General features: G+C 44.1%; 1 protein-coding gene across 1 annotated transcript in view; it reads right to left on the bottom strand.

The window, feature by feature from the left end:
• LEPR (leptin receptor) overlaps positions 1-20,078 on the bottom strand; it is a 204,665-nt gene that overhangs the window by 17,751 nt on the left and 166,836 nt on the right. The window contains exons 15-17 of the mRNA XM_030207748.1: positions 17,275-17,370; positions 12,037-12,142; positions 8,397-8,472 (exon numbers count right to left, since the gene is read on the bottom strand). Of these exons, the coding sequence (XP_030063608.1) occupies positions 8,397-8,472; positions 12,037-12,142; positions 17,275-17,370 (278 nt within the window). The remainder of the gene's footprint in view (positions 1-8,396; positions 8,473-12,036; positions 12,143-17,274; positions 17,371-20,078) is intronic.

Raw genomic sequence — 20,078 nt, 5'->3', positions numbered from 1 at the left:
GGAGTAGAAACCATGAGATCTCCAAAAATTAGAAGAACGGTCAAAGGCCTGGCAGTTAAAATTTAATTACTATCAACACAATACTCCAGAACACCATATATACTCTACAAAAATATTTATTTTACTAACGCACACTATCAAACCTACCACATTCACACCATCCAGTCACGCTGCTAACCTCATTTACTGGCTGCAAAACATTTTTTGTTATTGTAATCCCTATAGGTCCACAAGCATCAAGTGGCAAGCTTGTAGGGAGAAATAATTCCAAGTCCAATCTTATATCAATGTCTCAAAGATGTAAACCTTCCATTGCACTCTACAATAGATATTATTGTCTCTCAATAAACGGAGTGATGCTCCCTTGATGTATCAAGCTACTGGTCACTATTAACTTTCAATATGCCCACCACTTGGGTTAAGAATCCTCAGGCTCAACACATCAAGCTGATGACTTGGTGCTCAAATGCCAACCAGCAAGCAAGTGGTTATTCAGGCTAATCAATAGTTCTTCTGCTCCCCAATGCAAGACCGAATTTCATATATCTTCTTCAGGAGAAACAAATGAAACCAGTGTAATAAAACCATACATAATACAACTAATATCACATCACTAATAACCAATCACATTGTATTAATAAACCTGAACCACAATAAATCCATAGTTAAGGCTGCTTACAGGAGGGACACCATCCCAACAGTGCTCTCAACAGCCTTATCCTGAGGCACAAATGCCTTCACAATCTACTTCCAGGTTAATATACTAATCCGGTTAAGTGATTGCACTCAATGGCAAATAAAACTGCAATAATGAAATCACCAAGAATAATGAAATCACCAGGTGCAGAGTGAAGCACTTGGGATGCAGAAATACAAAGGAGATGTACCAGACTGGACGAAAGAGATCGATATACACAGATCAGGAGAGGGACCTTGGGGTGATGGTGTCTGAGGATCTCAAGGTGATGAATGTGGAAAAGACTACCGTGGCTGCATCCAGAAGAATGGTGAATTGCATAGAGAGGGGTATATGGAGTATTGTGTTAAGTTTTGGAGGCCGTATCTTGCTAAGGAGAAAAGCAACCAAAATGGTATGGGGTTTGCATCACAAGACGTATGAGGACCTGAACATCTATACCCTGGAGGAAAGAAGAGACAGGGGTGATATGATACAGATGGTCAAATATTTGAAAGGTATTAATTTAGAAACCTTTTCCAGAGATGGGAAGGTTGCAGAACCAGAGGACATGAACTGAGGTTACAGGGGGGGCCGACTCAGGAATAATGTCAGGAAGTACTTTTTCATGGAGAGGGTGGGTAGATACTTGGAATGCCCTCCGCGGGAGATGGTGGAGATGAAAACAGTTACAGAATTCAAAAGCCAAACCTTCATGGAAGAGGAGCTCATTAGGGCAGGGTGCATTGAAACCTGCTGGAAGTGGAGGAAAGCATAAAACTGAGTCAAGTGGAAGTGAGGAGCAGAGCAGACTAAGGGGATGTAAGGAGTGGAGCAGACAACGGGCTATTAAATCCCCTGACCCACAAATATAAAAAATCATGGGCGTCTTTTACAAAGCTGCACTAGTGATTACCACACTGCAAATGAGAGGGCTTCCTCTTATTTGCCACACCGAGAATTGGTAGCACGGCTTTGTAAAAGAGTCCCCATGTTATGCTTGTGCCGAAATACCTAGGAAGTGGAGAGAGCATGGGAGGGTAAAACGGGCTGAGGAGAAAGGAGGAGGAAGAAATATGGAATGTGAGAGCATAGAGGGAAGAGAAAGTATGATGTAGATGGGCTGAGAGTAGCGAGAGACCGCTGAGGACTGATTTTGAGTAAAAGGGTAATGTGAATGGGCTGAAGAGAGAGTATGATATGTGGATCAGCTGCAGGTGATAAGGTAAAATCCAAAAAAGCACAAGGAGCATCATTTGCTTTAGGCATCAAGACAAAAATAAACATGAATGACTGGTACAATTGACAATGCAGATGCCATTTTTACATATTTGCGTTCAAAAATGAAACATACATATAAATGAATAAAAACTTAATGCTTAAAAAACATGTTAAAGAGATCATATTAAATAAATGCAGAACATGTGTGAAAACATTGCTTGAATGTACCCTCATTTTTAACAGGGGAGAACAGATACCAGTAGACAACATAAAATAAATATGCTTCTTGATACTGTCCTTAATAAGTGTGGGAGATGAGATCTCTTAGAACAAATGTAACATTGGATGTGTACCAGCCCAAGCTTCTGCCCATGGTGCTAATTGTGCCCTAGTAGAGTGCAACTGCAAAGAATTTGGAACCTTCTTATGACCCAAAGTGGGGGGGCATAATCAAAAGGGACGTCCTAGTTTTGATGAGGATGTCCTCGCAAAACATCCCCATTCAGGGGCGGGAAACCTGTATTTTTGAAACAAGATGGGCGTCCATCTTTTGTTTCGATAATACGATCAGGGACGCCCAAATCCTGAAATTTGGTCGTCCTTAGAGATGGTCGTCCCTAGACTTGGTCGTTTTTGATTTTCGGCGATAATCGAAACCAAGGACATCCATCTCAGAAACGACCAAATGCAAGCCATTTGGTCGTGGGAGGAGCCAGCATTTGTAGTGCACTGGTCCCCCTCACATGCCAGGATACCAACCGGGCATCCTAGGGGGCACTGCAGTGGACTTCATAAATTGCTCCCAGGTACATAGCTCCCTTACCTTGTGAGCTGAGCCCCCCAAACCCCCCTACCCACAACTGTACACCATTACCATAGGCCTTATGGGTGAAAGGGGGCACCTAGATGTGGGTACAGTGGGTTTCTGGTGGGTTTTGGAGGGCTCGCTGTTTCCTCCACAAACGTAACAGGTAGGGGGGGATAGGCCTGGGTCCACCTGCCTGAAGTACACTGCACCCACTAAAACTGCTCCAGGTACCTGCATACTGCTGTGATGGACCTGAGTATGACCTCTGAGACTGGCAATCAATATTTTTAAAGATGTTTTTTGAGGGAGGGAGGGGGTTAGTGACCACTGGGGGAATAAGGGGAGGTCATCCCCGATTCTCTCCAGTGGTCATCTGATCATTTCAGGCACCTTTTTGTGCCTTGGTCATAAGAAAAACACGACCAGGTAAAGTAGTACAAGTGTTCGTCAGGGACGTCCTTGTTTCTTTCGATTATGGGTCGAGGACGTCCTAGTGTTAGGCACACCCAAGTCCCGCCTTTACGCCCCTGATACAGCCCCTTGAACTTTGGCCATCCTTGCGAAGGAGTGCAGTTGGGGACGTCCAAAATTGGCTTTCGATTATACCGATTTGGACGACCCTGTGAGGACGCCCATCTTCCGATTTATGTCGAAAGATGGGCATCCTTCTCTTTCAAAAATGAGCCCAAAAATATAAGCTGACTCATTAGTTTTACAGGGTTGTCTTGGAAGCTGTTTATCAGTTATGCACACCACTGTAAAAGACATACAGATGATCTAATTTACAAAAGGGATTTGCTACCTCAGACAATGAATGAAAACTCATCAAACATTCAAGGAATGATGAACTGTATGACTGGCCAAACTCTTTCTGGAGAAGGCAGGTAAACAAACCATCTGTGATGATACAGGGATGTCACTTTCGGCTAGAAAAAAGGTACTATACTCAAGGTGACTGCATCCTCTGAGAAGACAAGATTGTGTTTTAGAGACCCCTGAGTCTGCAACTCTGAGATATGTTGTGCTGAACAAATAGCCACCAAAAACACTGCCTTTAACGATTACTCTGAGTGACGCGTGCTTGAAGGGTTCAAAAGGTGGGCTTGCTAAGGCTTTCAAGTACCACTGAGGTAGCAACCCACAGAAAACACAGTGTGGATGCTCTGCCAAAGAGAAACCCTCAGGTGATCCCAGAAACAGGCCAGCATTGCCACCTGCATTCTCATGGAGTCATCAATAGTTAGACACAACTATTTATAATTTATCCACCTTATTTATGGTTTAGAAATGTAAGAAACAAAATCTAGTTGGAAAAAAATGCAGTCTACCATGTTTTGTTTTGTTAATTTTTGGAGGAAAAAAAAATCAAACTAGACATTAGATTTTGTTTACAAGACAAAATAAAATGTTCAACATTTGGGGGAATAAAATCCCATCCAGATCAGTGTCCTTGATATTAGATATATGCAGTGTGGAAAATATTTATTTTAAAAAAAAAAAGCCCTTTTAGAAACATGACAGCATGTTCAGCAGAGTGCATTTATTAATAAAATGCATACACATAATATGATTTCACACAGAACTAGGCACAGAACTGTGTCCTCTAGCAATACAATATTTTCTTGCAAAAAAAGACACTGGATTCTCTGCTGCAGGAGTGACCCTGAATTAAAAGAAAACACTAAGGGGCCCTTCTACTATTGCGGTACGGGTTTGTACTTACGCTTGTTTAGTGGCAAAAACTAGCTCACAGTAAGTTCAAAGCCTATGCGGTAAATTCAGGGGTGTACCCAGCATCTGCCCTGCATTTACAGCACAGGGCAGCACTTAGCACATGGGCACCACAGTAAATGCAGCAGCTTCTGGGGGAGGGGGCAGCAAAAAGCAGATAGAGACAAAGCAAAACAGTAAGTGCTGCCAGTCAAACCAACCATTACATATTATGCTCAGCATCCTGTCAATAACAGGAAAACATCAGTGCCTACTTTTAGCTACAAAAGAAAGTTTAATATTAGAAAGCATGATGTCCAACTATGTGTATCTATTGAATTGCATGATAAGGATTCCAAAGTTTATTGATCAACATCTTGGGGGGGGGGGGGGGGCTGACGAGCTAGAGAAAATTAATTGGGGGAGGGGGCGTAAGACTGAAAGTGCACCAGCCCTGTCTGTGACTGTTGCATTTGTCTGATGTTGCCCTGATGTTCCTGACTACCTGAAAAGGTACATGAGCATTCATCATGTTTAATCTTTGTATTGTGCTTAAGTTATTACTACTACCTTCAAGAGACATTCAGGGTTAGGGCCTGATATTCAGACTGCGAGAGGTAGCCGGGCTGCTTTCCACGGTCAGCGTCAGTGTGGGCCAATTAAGTTTAAACCGGCCAAAGATACACCTGCTATTTTGGCTACCAATCATAGCTGGCAATGCGCTGAATAATGGCAGATAGCCGGTTATATCGCAAGGTATAACTGGTTATCCGCTAGGTGCTAACTGGCAATATTCAGCGGGAGATAGCCAGTTCTCTTCCACTGAATGTTGCTGGATAGCTGGCTTCAGTGCTGTTTAACCAATGAGGAGCCATTCCTGGCCGGTTAAACGGTTTTAAATATTGGGCGGTGTGACTGTATCCACGGTTAGGGGCTCTTAAGATTTCTATGTTTGTTGTGACAATTAGACTACATAGTTATTGTTATAGAATGCATACATCTATGGGAGACATTCAGTGTTACAATTGCTATATTCTGTGAATCATTTATTGCTGTCACTGCACAGAGTTTTTACATAACCGATATGTAAATAAAGTACCTTTACAGCTGCCAATCGTTCTGTGTCAGAGACCTCAGATATCTTGAAACCTTGACTTACTGATGCCATATTAATAGTTGATGCATTAACTACTGCGCAAGTCTACCCATTTTCCACCCTGTTCTGTGTCAGCTGTTAATGCAGGAAATAACATGGCTTAGCAGTTAATGCACGTTAACGTTTAACGTAAGCCTGCTTTGTTAGTGCACATTAATTGCTGAGCTAATGTTAACACAGCTTAACGCTAGGCCATGAAAATGAAGAAGCTGCTGAATTTGTAGATTCCTCAGGTGCAGAGTGAGTATCAATAAGACTTACAGGCAGTGGCGTACCAAGGGGGGCGGTGGGGGCGGTCCGCACCGGGTGCACGCCGCTGGGGGGGGTGCTGCGTGCCGGTAAGCGCCGTTCGTTTCCATGCTCCCTCTGCCCTGGAACAGGAAGTAACCTGTTCTGCGGCAGGGGAGCATGTAAATGAACGACGCTGACTGGCGCGTGGCACCCCCCAGCGGCGTGCACTGGGGGGGTTCTTTTGCCGGGGTGGGGGGGTGTCCCTTCGCTGGGGGGGGGGGGCGCGCTGCACGGGGGAGGCGCTGCACCCGGGGGGGGGGGGGCGCATCGGCGATCCGCCCCGGGTGTCAGCGCCCCTCGGAACGCTACTGCTTACAGGAACTGTTGGACTGTTCAAATTTGCAAGGTCATGATACTGTTCTCTGGTTTTTCAAAAATACACGGAGACAAGGGTGCTGGTGAAGTCACAGCAACGTTTTGGAAAATTTCAGGGAAAAAGGTGGGCAATTGCTAGACTTTTTTTCTCTTACATTTTCCATAACAATTTGTTTAGTCTTCAATGTCCGCGACCCTGGATGGCATGAGCAACACATTGAGTTGGGCTCCTCTTAAGAGGTTAAACAAAAAAGTACAAAATCCACAGTAATTTTATTAACCTTGGGTGTGACAGGTAAGTTAAATTCAGTGCATTTCTTTTAGCAAAAAAGGTGCCAGTACTTAAATGCTAGGCCACCCTTCAGGGGTGGGGTGATCACTGAGGAACCCGCCCCACAATAGCCAGGCCCCCCTGCAACCAGCCACAGAATCAATGACAAGGCAGAATTGGTGTGTAGAGCCTGAGCTCTTTCATTAAAACTTGGGGACCATGGGTCAATTTTAGCAGACATTGGAAAAGGTGCCGGTACTCAGTACCCCCAAGTACCCCCTCAAAAAAAGCCCTGGTTAAACTATACTTACCCTTGCAATAGGCAGGAATCCAAAACAAAGAAAGGTATACAGGAGCATTATTAATCAAATAAGACTAGATCCAGGAGCCCACTGGGCAAGAAGCAAGACACAAAGTAAAAAAAACAATGACCCAACCCAGAGGCAGGGAAAATATACCTCAAGCCCTTTGGACTAGTACCAGCAGGACTAATCGGGTCAAGAGAAACAAGTGACATACACACCCAGAAGAGAAAGGAACACAGTTCCTCCTGTGTCTAATCCTGTGCTGTGCCTCACAGTCAGCACCCTCGTCACTTAGTATTTGAGAAAACCAGAGAACGTCATGATCTTGCAGCTTTGTATAGACCACAGTTCTTACAATACAGAAAATCAAGCTAACCATCACATATCAAGTCCAGCATGCCGTCTCCAACAGGAAATAAAATCCAGGTCAACTAATTATGCATATATTTATGCAAATGAAACCCTACAATGAATCTCTGCATATGGCCCCACAACTCCCACAAACCGCCCCTGACCATAATGGAAATAAATGGCAGGCTGTTTTGATGTGGAACACTATAACCCCGAAGCTCAATTTAAAAAAAAAAATTTTTTTAAGGAAGGTGTAAGGGAGTAAATGGTATAGCAGCAGATGTCCCTAGGAACACTCCCTCACTGAAGGTGCAAGTTAGCCACCTTACAGCAGGTGCCACTAAGAGAACACAGTTTAACTGCCTGAAAGTAGGTGGTGCTAAACTGCCAAAGCAGTCAGAAGGGTGGGGTTCAGAGCGAAGGAAGGTTAAATGCCCTGAGAGAGTGTAGAACTAGTGAGACCCCGAGGCAACAAGTCTCCAGGAGAGAAATGTTAAGTTTACAGATCTGCTGGAAGGAGGCTCAAAGTGAAGGAATTCTCCCTAAAGTGTTGGCTAGGCTGCAGTACTTGTGGGGGAGTCCCAGGGAAGCAAGGAGTGGGCCTAGCTCAGAGGTTTGCATGGGAAGGAACAGAAGCCCGCAAAGGTAAAGGAGTGCCTTCATTTTCTGTGAATGTTATTGGGGTTGCAGACCAGGGTTGGCAAGGGTTGCGACAGGGGAACAGACTGTATTGCTTTATTTTCTACCAATAAAGTTTCTTTTGAATTTGCACTGCAAACCGCCTGTGTCTGTGAAATCTTGTAACAAACCGCCAGACTCACTCACAGAAGGTTAAAAATGCTCAGTAAAAATGTCATAAAACCATCAGAAATTAGTGACAACGCTGACAACAGATAACTTAGGAAAAATAAGATTTATTTTTTTTTCTAAGTTTCAAAAATTGCACTTTTGCAATTTCCCACAACCTCTCCCGCCACCCCATGTTGTTTTATTTTTCACTTCAGTACACTAAAAGAAAATATTCTTGTTATTTTTAATACATTTATTTATTTATTTATTGCATTTGTATCCCACATTCCCCCACCTATTTGCAGGCTCAATGTGGCTTACATAGCTTTGGTAACATAGTCATAACTGGATATCTGATACAGTTAGTAGTGTGTAGCGATTAAGGAAGGGGAGAGGGAAGAAGAGAGAGTTGTTAGGGTAGTTATAGACGGTACTAATTTTGTTGATCATGAATTATCAATTTCCTTCAACCAAAGTGTAGCAGTTTCATGTTAAAAACTGACCTTTTGAAAGTTAACTTCCTGTGCCCAGGAACAATTCTTGGGATTTGGCACATCCTCCCAGAACATCTGTTTCATTCTGAAAGAAATAGTTAACACGAAGTTACTGAAGAAAATACAACAATAATGTGCACTGTGTAGAAAAATCCACATCACAAACATTTATAGGTGCTTTTACTAAGTTGCGGTAAGCACTAACGTGTGCTTACCAGAGCTTAAAATGGCATATTGAGGGATGTGCTGAGGCGTACCACGGTATTTTTGAATGTGTGCACGTAAACCGTGCACTAAATTATTTTTGTAATATTATCACGGAGCGTGTTTGAGGAGGGTGGAGAGAGTGGGCATATCTGTACTAGTTAGTGCAAGCTACATTGCCGCACGTGAGCCCTTACCACCTACAAAACAGGGCCACCGAGAGCACCAGTCGGGGACCACTGTGACCCCCCCCCCCCGGGCTACCATCTCCGCACTCCCCCACTCAGACCGCCACCGCACCAACTTGCGCTGCCCACCCCCTTACCTACTGCTGCTGTCCTCTCCTGGTCCATTTGCCACCCATGACCCAGATGATTGCATTAATGCGATATCACGTTAATAGAATCATCCGGATCCTGGGTGGCATGCAGCAGGAGCAGGAGAGAGACCAACCTCTTTTGAAGACAGATCCATCCAGGAAGCAGACAAGAAGAAGTTTGCCTGCACCAGGCCCGCCCCCCCCCCTGGGAGGCCAGGTCCAGGGAATTTTGTCCACCCTGCCCTCCCTCTCAGCGGCCCTGCTACACAATAGATGGCAGTAAGGGCTCACGTGCTAACTTTTGTTAATGGCCATTTGCTAATGGCATAGGGACAGGTAATCCACCTAGGTGGATGAACAATAAAATTCCACAAATCAAATAGGCAAAACAACAGGAGTGGGAAGTGGACCAATGACTCCAGAAACTGGGACAGGAGGGTAAAACGAGAAAACCTTTATTACAGACTCAACACAGATCCGTGTTTCGGTCACAGGCCTGCCGCAGGAGCCTCTGTGAGATGAAGACAAAAGGAATACGTCTGAGAGATTGTGGGGTCTTGAAAAAGACCTGAAAGTTTACAATCTTAACAGCACGTAATTTTGCTCTATCCAACGAAGCTCAGACGGAAATGGGAAAGTAATGGAAGAGAGAATGGATGAAGGCACAGAGGGCACAAGAGAGAAAGAGTGAGAAACAGAGTGGGTGATGGCACAGGGGAGTCACATGAGAGAGAGAGAGAGAATGGGTGAAAACACAGGGGGGGGGGTACATGAGAAAGAGAATGAGTGAAGAAACAGGGGGCACATAGAGAGAGAGAGAGAGAGAGAGAGAGTGTGGGTGAAGGCACGGGGGGGGGGGGGGGGCGCATGAGAGACAGAATGGGTGAAGGCCCCCTCCAAATCAACAGTACCTGTTTAATGGCTAGTGGGGTAGCTGAAGCCCCACCAGCCAAAGAAATCCGCTGCCTAAATCACCCCCCCTTCTTTTTTGAACTGCCTCAGGGGTGAGGAAGTCAACAGGGTGCCTCCAGCCACCAATGCTTGCACTCCCCAAGCATGCTCAGTTCATGTATAAACTGAGCATGCTCGAGGAGTGCTGGCATCAAGTGACTGAAGGCACCCTGCTGCCTTCCTCACTCCTGAGGTTGCACACAAGGAGGAAGGGGCACGCTTCAGCAGTGGAGTTCTTCGACTGGCTTCAGCATCCCCACCAGCAAAGGTATGATATCTAATGTGGTGAGGGGGGGAGGGAGAGGAAATGCGTGTTCCCCCCCCCCCCCCCCATGAACAGCTGGCTATGATCTGACTTTTTAATAAAAATGAAGTCCTAGTTACTTTGTTTGTAGCTAGAGCAAAGATGGGGGATGTGCAGTAGCTTCTTCCTTTGCTACTGCTCAGCACCTGGAATAGTCAGGTACAACTCTAGAGATTTCCTGCCTTGTAGGAAAGAGCTGGGGACTGCCCTGTACAACAAGCTTCTGATTTTACACAGTTCAGTTGTCACTTAATACTGTTTTAAGACAATGCAATTGCTCCAAACTGTTCCCTGTAGTTCACTATGATTTCTTCCACAACTGAGAGTTTCCTGAGGAATAGAAATGCTTTTAAAAGTCTTGCTTGCACTTAAACTGATAATATCATTCTTCTGTCACCACACATCTGATGTTTTAAGTAAATGCACTGAGACTATTAAACTGAAGTACACCGAAGAATCCCAAGATTTTCACCAAAACCCAGTGGCGTACCAAGGGGGGGGGGGGGGGGGGGCGGTGGGGGCGGTCCGCCCCGGGTGTACGCCACTGGGGGTGGGGGTGCCGCGGCGCGCGCCTGCTCCTCCGAGTTCGCTAAACTTCGTTCATTCGCTGCAGCTCCCTCTGCCCCGGAACAGGTTACTTCCTGTTCCGGGGCAGAGGGAGCTGTAGCGAACAAACAAAGTTTAGCGAACTCGGAAGAGCAGGCGCACGCCGCGGCACCCCCCCCCCCCAGCGGCGTGCACCCGGGGGGGTGTCATTTCGCCGGAGGGGGGGGTGTCATCTAGCGGGGGGGGGGGGGGGGGGGGGGGGCGCGCTCATGCCATCCAGGCCAGGAACGCCACTGCCAAAACCCACAAGATTTCACTGCAACTCACACAGTTTTACTGTTCTGCCCTTTCACTGGTTGTGAATGGCATGCAATTTAAACCAGAGTACGTAATATCACTATGAGAAGACTCAGAACTCTTGAAACAAATGATCTTTAATGCAGTAATCAAACAAGGAAATATAACTTACAGTTCAGTTGTGCTGGACAAGAGTTTTTGCCTTGCAAACTGGGAGTCTGTTCTCCACCAGCTCTCTCTCTCTCAAGCAAAAGAGATTGTAGGAGTAATTCAACAACATGCTGAGAGTAATGCTGTTTATACTTGTACACTGGTAAAATCTTGACAGCGTCAAGTAGCTTGAAGGGGGTCATACAGCAAAATACAGCACAGGCAGTTTCATTTCACAGAGGAGATATGCTGAAGACTAACTCTTACAGACCCAATGGGGAGAGAAAGGGGACGGCAACTTAACCAGCATGTACAGAAAACAAGGCAAGCCTATAGAGAGTCACAGGGAGCTGGACATTACAGGGAGATACATGATTACAGGGATTTGTATTTCAAGGGCACAGTGCCATCTCATTGCAGATAATGCAACCTGGTATATACAATGCCTAACATATACATAAACAACAAACAGCCTTTCTCCATGCAAATGGTGGCAGAACACTGCCACCACTGTATGCAAATATATCTCATGAATATTCATTATGGATATCTTGAAAACCAGACTGGCTTGGAGTTCCACAAAGACTGGGTTGAGAAACCCTGTTTTAGACAGTGGATTTAAAATGGAGTAAAAAACAGAATTACACTCGGTAGTAATTATGTAGTTTCTCCCAATAAGTTAAATCACCCCCTTCTTCCTTGAACTGCCTCAGGGGTGAGGATGTCAACAGGATGCCTCCAGCCACCAATGCTTGCACTAAATTGACCATTTTAATTTTCCTGCTGAATTTACCCCTTATCTGTGGATAAAACCAAATCTAAAATATGATATTTGTTCAGAAACACATATGAATGAAGTATAAAAACTGATATCAAACCTTTGATGTGATATCAGCAGGGTTCCAAGCAGCAAAACTGATGATAATATTATTAATGGCAGAATTACATACAGACCCACATCATTCTGTATTATTTCATGATCATCTAAAAAAAAACAACAACAATAGTACAAAAAGTCACAAAATAAAAGAAAATGTGTGAATTTTCTATTACTAAGAGTAATGAGGCAATTTTCAAAGTTGTACACACATGGGGCCCTTTTTATTAAAGTGTGTTAAGCAGTTTGGCATGGCAGTTGGTGCATCCAAATGACAGATGAAGTTTAATATCAGCAAGTGTAAAGTGATTCATGTGGGAAAGAGGAATCCAAAAAACAACTACATGGTGCAAGGTTCTACATTAGGAGTAGCCACCCAGGACAAGGATCTAGGAGTCATCATTACTACTAATAATTTCTATAGCATTACTAGATGTACGCAGTGCTGTACACTGAACATGTAAGAGACAGTGTCTGCTTGACAGAGCTTACAATCTAATCAAGACAGACAAATAGGACAAATAAGGGTTAAGCGAATTACTTAAGGTGGGAATGATAAAACAGATATGGGTACTGAACAAGTGATAAGGTATTAGGAGTTAAAAGCAGCCTCGGAAAGGTGGGCTTTTAGCCTGCATGTGAAGAACGCTAGAGCTGGAGCTCGATGTACTAATTCGGGAAGTCTATTCCAGGCATATGGTGCAGCAAGATAAAAGGAATGAAGTCTTGAGTTGGAAGTGGAGGAGAAGGGTACAGATAAGAGAGATTTATCCAGTGAATGGAGTTCCTGGGGAGGAATGTAGGGAGAGATAAGAGTGGAGAGGTACTGAGGAGCTGCAGAATGAAGGCACTTGTAAGTCAATAAGAGGAGTTTGAATTGTATACAGAAACGGATAAGGAGCCAATGAATTGACTTGAGGAGAGGGCTAATATGAGCATAGTGGCACTGGTGGAACATAAGTTGTGTAGCATAATTTTGAACAGATTGAAGGGGAGAGAGATGGCTAGGGGGAGACCTGTGAGAAGCAAGTTGGATTAGTCTAAGCAAGAGGTGATAAGAGTGTGGATAAGGGCTTTGGTAGTGTGCTCAGAAAGGAAGGGATGAATTTTGGTGAAGTTATAGGGAAAGAGACAACTGGTTTTAGCAATACATTGGATATGTGCAGAGAAAAGAGGAGTCAAAGTTGACTGCAAGGTTACAAGCTGATGAGACAGGGAGGATGAGAATGTTATCCACAGAGATAGAGAATGAGGGAAGAGGAGAGGTGGGTTTAGGGGGAAAGATGGGAGAAAGATACGAAGCTCAGTCTTGGCCATGTTTAATTTCAGATGGTGATGAGACATCCAGATAGCAATGTCAGACAGGTAGGCTGAGACGTAGGCCTGGATTCCTGTTGAAAAATCTGGTGTGGAGAGGTAGATCTGAAAGTCATCAGCATAAAGGTGATATTGAAAACCATGGGAGGAGATCAGAGGACCAAGCAAAGAAGTATAGATGGAGAAAAGAAGAGGTCCCAAGACAGAGCCCTAAGATACATGAACTGATAGTGGGAAAGAAGTGGAGAAGGAACCACCAGAGCATACACTACAAGTGCGATGGGATAGATAAGAAGAAAACCAAGAACAGAGGCCTGAAACCCAAGTGATGACAGCGTATCAAGGAGCAGGTGTGATCAAAGTGCCAAAGCAGCAGATAGATCGAGAAGGATGAGGATAGAATAGAGACCTTTGGAGCAGGCCAGGAACATATCATTGGAGACTTTAGCAAGGGCTGTTTCAGCTGATTGTAGAGGGTGAAAGCCAGATTGAAGTGGATCGAGAATAGCTTGAAATGAAAGAAAGTCAAGACAATGGTGGTGAAGAGCACATTCAAGTATCCTAGATAGGAAAGGGAGGAAGGAGATGGGATTTTTTTTTGTTATATTTGTACTCTGCGCTTTCCCACTCATGGCAGGCTCAATGCGGCTTACATATTGTATACAGGTACTTATTTGTACCTGGGGCAATGGAGGGTTAAGTGACTTGCCCAGGGGTGAGGAAGTCAACAGGGTGCCTCCAGCCACCAATGCTTGTACTCTTCCAATAAGTTAATACCTAAAGTAGTGATAGTTGGAAGAGCAGGTAGGGTCCAATGAAGGTTCTTTGAGTAGTGTAACTATCAGGCTTATTTTTGAAAGTGATCACCGGCCATCTTTCGACACAAAATCGGGAGATGGCCGGCGATCTCCTGAACCCGGCGAAATCGGTATAATCGAAAGCCGATTTTGGCCGGGTTCAACTGTTTTCCATTGCGAAGCCGGTGTAACATCAAGGGGGCGTGTTGGCAGGGTAGTGAAGGCAGGACGGAGGTGGGACGGGGGCGTGCTCACGAGATGGCCAGCTTTGCCTGATAATGGAAAAAAAAAAAGCCAGGCTTGACGAGCATTTCGCTGGCTTTACTTGGTCCCTTTTTTTTTCACGACCAAATTTCAAAAAGGGGCCCCAAATGACCACCGGAGGGAATCAGGGATGGCCTCCCCTTACTCCCCCAGTGGTCACCAACCCCCTCCCACCCATACCACCCCCCCCCTCCCTCCAAAAAAACCTTTTTTGCCAGCCTGAAATGTCATACCCAGCTCCCTGACAGCAGTATGCAAGTCCCTGGAGCAGTTTTTAGTGGGTGCAGTGCACTTCAGACAGGTGGACCCAGGCCCATCCCCCCCCCCTACCTGTTCCACTTGTGGTGGTAAATGGGAGCCCTCCAAAACCCACCCAAAACCCACTGTACCCACATGTAGGTGCCCCCCTTCATCCCTTAGGGCTATGTTAATGGTGTAGAGTTGTGGGGAGTGGGTTTTGGGGGGGATTTGGGGGGCTAAATAACCAAGGGAAGGGAGCTATGCACCTGGGAGCTATTTTTATTTTTTTACAATTTTTAGAAGTGCCCCCTAGGGTGCCCGGTTGGTGTCCTGGCATGTGAGGGGGGCCAGTGCACTACAAACGCTGGCTCCTTCCACGACCAAATGCTTTGGATTTCGCCGGGTTTGAGATGGCTGGCATTTTTTCCATTATGGCCGAAAAACGAAGCCGGCCATCTCAAACCTGGCAAAGTCTGACAATTGGCCGGGCCCAACCGTATTAACGAAGAAAAAGATGGCTGGCCATCTTTTTCGAAAATACGGTTGGCTCCACCTGCTTGCGGCACTGGAGATGGCTGGCCAGCTATTTGGCCGGCGCCTTTCGATTATGCCCCTCTATGGCATGTTTGAAGGCATCAGGAACAGTTGCAGTGGAAAATCAAAGATTGAGGATACAACAGATAGAAGGGATGACAGTAGGAGAGATTGTGCTGAGTGGGAATAGGATCAGAGGAAGAAGTAGTCACTTTAGAGGAGGAAAGAAAATGTGCAGTTTCCTCTTCAGTGAAGGGGGATGGTAGAGGTGAAGGCACTTTAAGGAGAGAGTTCAGTGTGGCAAAGAGACATTGAGGGTTTCATTCAAGAGAGTTTGTCAAGTGGATGTAGTAGTCCTGTTTGGCAAGTGAAAGAGCAGGCTAGAAGGAACTCAGCAAGAATTTGAAATGTATGAAGTCAGCATGGACATGAAATGTCAGCTAAAGGCATTCAGCAGATCAGGCATAGGAATGTAGGTAGCAGATTCTAGAGGTCAGCCAAGGCTGGAGTTTGGTGCACTTTACATAACAGGGAATGGGAGAAGCGAGACTGTCCAGAGCAGAGGAGAGAACAGTATTATAGGAAGAGACAGCCTCATTGACAGACTTGGATAATATAGTGACTGAGAAGAGGGATGAAACATTTGTGGAGACAGTGCAAGAGTCAATAGCCTGAAGATTCCTAAATGTATTGGTGGAGATTGGATGGGACTAGGAGGGAGGGTGTTTAAGTGTGAAAATTATCTGATGATGGTTAGAGAGTGGAAGAACACAGGTGCAGAAACTGGAGAGTGAGCAGTTGAAAAAGAAGACCATTCTAGTGAGTAGGGGTTGTTGAGCACACTTGAAGATTTAAGGAGGATGTTAAAGCAAGAAACTGAGAGGCATAAGAGTCAGAGGGATCATTAGTATGAATGTTAAAATCCCAAGAATGAGGGAAGGAGATGAGGGTTTAAAAAAGAAGGAAAACCAGGAGTTAAAGTCAGTGAGGAAGGAAGAAAGGGACTTATCAGGGGGTTGATAAATGACTGTTACTCAGAGAGGTAGAAGAGTGACTAGACGGATGGAGTGGACTTCGAAGGAAGAAAAGCAGTGAGACTGAGATGGAAGAAGAGGTTGAAATCTACAAAAGGGTGAGAATAGTAGCCCAACACCACCTCTGCGGCCCACCAAGTGAGGTGTATGGGAGAAAAGGTAACCTCCATAGCACACGGCAAAGATGAAGCAGAGTCTTCAGGGCAAAGCCAAGTCTCAGTTAGTGCAAGCAGATGGAGAGTATGAGAGATAAAGAGGTCATAGATATAGGAAAGTTTGTTGGAAACAGAGCGGGCATTCCACAGGGCACATGAAAAAGGCAGCAAAGAAGAGGAGAGGAGAGGAACAGAAATTAGAGTGCAGATATTATGGTGTGACCTGCACGAGTAGGGTGAGAGATGATTTGGAGGACCAGGATTGGGACTTATATCCCAAGCAGAGAGGAGGAGAAGGAGCAAGAAAGTATGTAAAAGAGTAGGAGAAACATGAGTTAGCTCTACACGTGCTTCTGCGTTCTTCTGTTTGGCCCCTTTCCTCTGAAACTCCTTTCCATTCCCTTTGAAGACAGAGCTTTATTTCCCTTGTTTCTGCTGTCTCCTTAAAACACATTTGTTTTTTTCAGGGTTTTCCTTAATTCCTGGTTTTCCTTGGGGGTTGAGCTGTTGGCAAACAACTGGTTGTCTCTGCTTCCCTACCAATTGTGCTGTTAACATGCAGTAGCCATCACTGCTCTGCATTAACTTCATGGCTGCTTTCTCAATACAGAGATTTTGCACTTAACATACCTTAGCTTTGCATATTAACATGCATTAGGTGCAAAACCTTGGTAATTAGGCCCCCTGATGTCATCTTACCAGAAGCAAGCTCCTCGAATGGAAAGGAGTGTGAGATGTTACTGTGGTAGGCAGGTAAGATAGAGGACTGAAGTTTGATTCTGTAAATGTTTTCAGAAGCATCAATTATAAATAATTCAGCTGAATTATGTTTCCATTAGAGAAGCAATCTTTTTTAAAAACAACCTGTTATTGACAGTGAAAAAACATAGGTACTTACCTCTGGTAAATCCATTAGTAATTTTTGGTTTTCCTATCCCTTCAGTAAGTATTGGGTATAGAATGAACTGGTAATTATCTATAGGAATGAAACAGTCTGTAAAGAGAACATGATTGTAAGTCTATATAATGAGACAATGATTTTACATAAATGCACAATAGTAATCTAATCATTCATAACTTTGATCTACTATCTTAGCAGCTTGTTTACTGAAGTGCAGTAAGTGCAAAGCCCGTGTGCTGAATGCAAGGGGTGAGACCAGAATCTGCCCTGCATCTGCCATATAGGGCAGATGCTTACCACATGCACCTGCATTACATTTTTTTTCTAACAACCCCGATCCCAGCATCAACAGTGAGAACAACTTCCTTGTCAACACGCTGAAGGCTGTGAGAACAGGTAAAACACAGGCAGCACCTGTGGGGGGGAAAAGAGTCAGAGATGCTATATTACACAGGGAGAGAAGAAGGGGTAAAGGAATGGAAAGGATAGGGAAGCCAGGAGATAAGAAGGGATTGAAAGATGGAAAGGGATTGAATCGAGGTATACGAGTGTGGAAAGGGAGTGGATAGAAGGGTTGGGTGGAAGGGATTATATAATAGGGAGGGGAGAAATGATTGAATATTTAGGAGAAGGAAAGAACAAGGTAACAGGGTGAAAAGCAAAAGGGAGAGAGAGAGATGAAAGAGGAGTAAAAGGTGGGGAGTGGAAATAAAAATCAAAAAGAGAGGGATGGAATGAGGGGACAAAGACCTATGGCAAGAGATGGGAGGGAAGAAAGGAGTGAAAAGGAGAAATAAACTGTGGAGAAAAGATAGCAACGATGGAGTAGAAATGCAGGGCTATACAATGTGAGAGTGGTGCAGCCACACAGTGTCCACAGGAGGCACGAACTGCCAATATTGCTCCCCATCATTGGCTCCTCTTTTTGGCTGTGGTGCAGAGGATTAGGCAGGGGCACCGGGGGCAAATCACACAAGGCATCATTCCAGCTCAGTAAGGTCCTCGAGAGTTGGAGTAGGAATTGGGGAGGGATGGAATAGTGAGAAGGAAACAAATGATGCATACGCAGTAGAATGAGGAGGGCCACTGGGGCCATGATTTGACCAATATTTTTCCTAACACGGCAACAGCAATTAGGGATCCTGGAGGTTGCGATGGAGATTGGTTTACTTGGGCGCTCCAACCAAAAAGGTGTTATGCAACCTGTGGAGCGATAGATTAATGAGGAGAAAGAAGGTGAGAACTAGAGAACAGTTAACAGGAAAAAGATAATTTTGAAGGGGAGAAAGGAGAAAGACTGTAGTAATAGAGTGTGTGTGTGTGTGTGGGGGGGGGGGGGGGGGTAATACAGAAGAAACAAAGGAGAAAAGAAAATGAAACAAAAGAAAGGGAGTAGACCACAGTGTGGAAAAAAGGAAAGAGAAATGATTCAGACACAACAGACAGCAAAAACAAGTTATTGCTAAAGAATATATTTTACATTTCAATATATTCCATAAAATGCAATTATTTTGTATATGAAATTATATGCTTTGAAAATAGGTTATGATAACCTGGTGGAGAAAGAGTAAAGTTTCTTCTGGAGTAGTAGAGGACAGCAGGAGTGTTTACTTTATGAGACAGAACAAAAACAAATTATGATGGAAAAATGGTTCCTTCTCTAATGTTTTCCTGGAATACTGCAGTTGTAGTGGTATATTTTACATCTGCATATTGATACACTGCTATTATTAGGGAGGTGTTACATAACATATTGATGATTTTACGTGCAAACATTTGGATTGGTAGAAGGTTATTCATTAGGTATATTATTAGCAAACATTTATTCCACAACAGCATTCATTTTTGAAAAAGATCATTTAATTATGCATTTACAAATTATATATGTGCATATTGTTGGTATTATGTTTCAGGATACAAGTGATAACTAACTTGGGGCTTAGAAAGGATCTCCTATTTCTTTTTAAAGATGAGTAGTATAAACAGTAGAATTAGAACAACTGCTATAAACTCTTCAGCTTTCAAGGCTTGATTCATTAAGGTCTTTCTTCTACTGAAAGGCCCTAGTGAAGTGAATAAATCTTAGTAAATCAGGCCACTGGACTAATACCTAGCTACAGACATATCACTTAAAAGATTTTTAGCATTAATACACATTTCTGCTGTTGGCCAATTGTATTGCTATCCAGTTTTTTTATTACAAATTATATATTTGTTGAGTAGAAAAACCAGATTCAAAGGTTCAACTGGGTCCCAAAAGCCCAGGAAGATAAACTGCTAAGGGTCATGAAAGGAGAGGGGAGTTATGAAATTATGTAGCAGGACACTGAAGTCCAATCTCATAAATAGACCATGGCTTCTCTCCTCATGACTGTGTTCAACAAGCCACCAAGATCAAGAATTTATTCTGTTCTTAGAGACTTACCAATAAAATGAGTCTGGGCGGCCTTTTTCTTAGCTCTATGGTTTACAAGAAATAATGGAGTCACCAAGTTTGGAATCAATCTCATAAGCAAGTATGCTAATGTACAGCACATTATTCTTCCCAGAGGTAGATGCATAATAGTGGCTGCATAATAATGTTAAAGTACTAAATATCTTAAAATTTAAACCCGCTACACCAATGTACAGTTAATTTACAATCCTTCAACGAAACACTTCTTGGAACAAGTCTTATTTTGAATACCTTATGATCTGAACTCATCTAGTTTTGTTGCGACATACAGTTGTTTTACATGACTATCCCCTGGAATATGGTAGGGTAGGAGGGCAGGGAGGGTTATTGACTCAGGAGGTACTAA

Source organism: Microcaecilia unicolor, chromosome 6, assembly GCF_901765095.1.
Source record: "Microcaecilia unicolor chromosome 6, aMicUni1.1, whole genome shotgun sequence".
In the NCBI taxonomy this organism is placed as follows: domain Eukaryota; kingdom Metazoa; phylum Chordata; class Amphibia; order Gymnophiona; family Siphonopidae; genus Microcaecilia; species Microcaecilia unicolor.
This window is presented reverse-complemented; position numbering and strand designations above follow the sequence as displayed.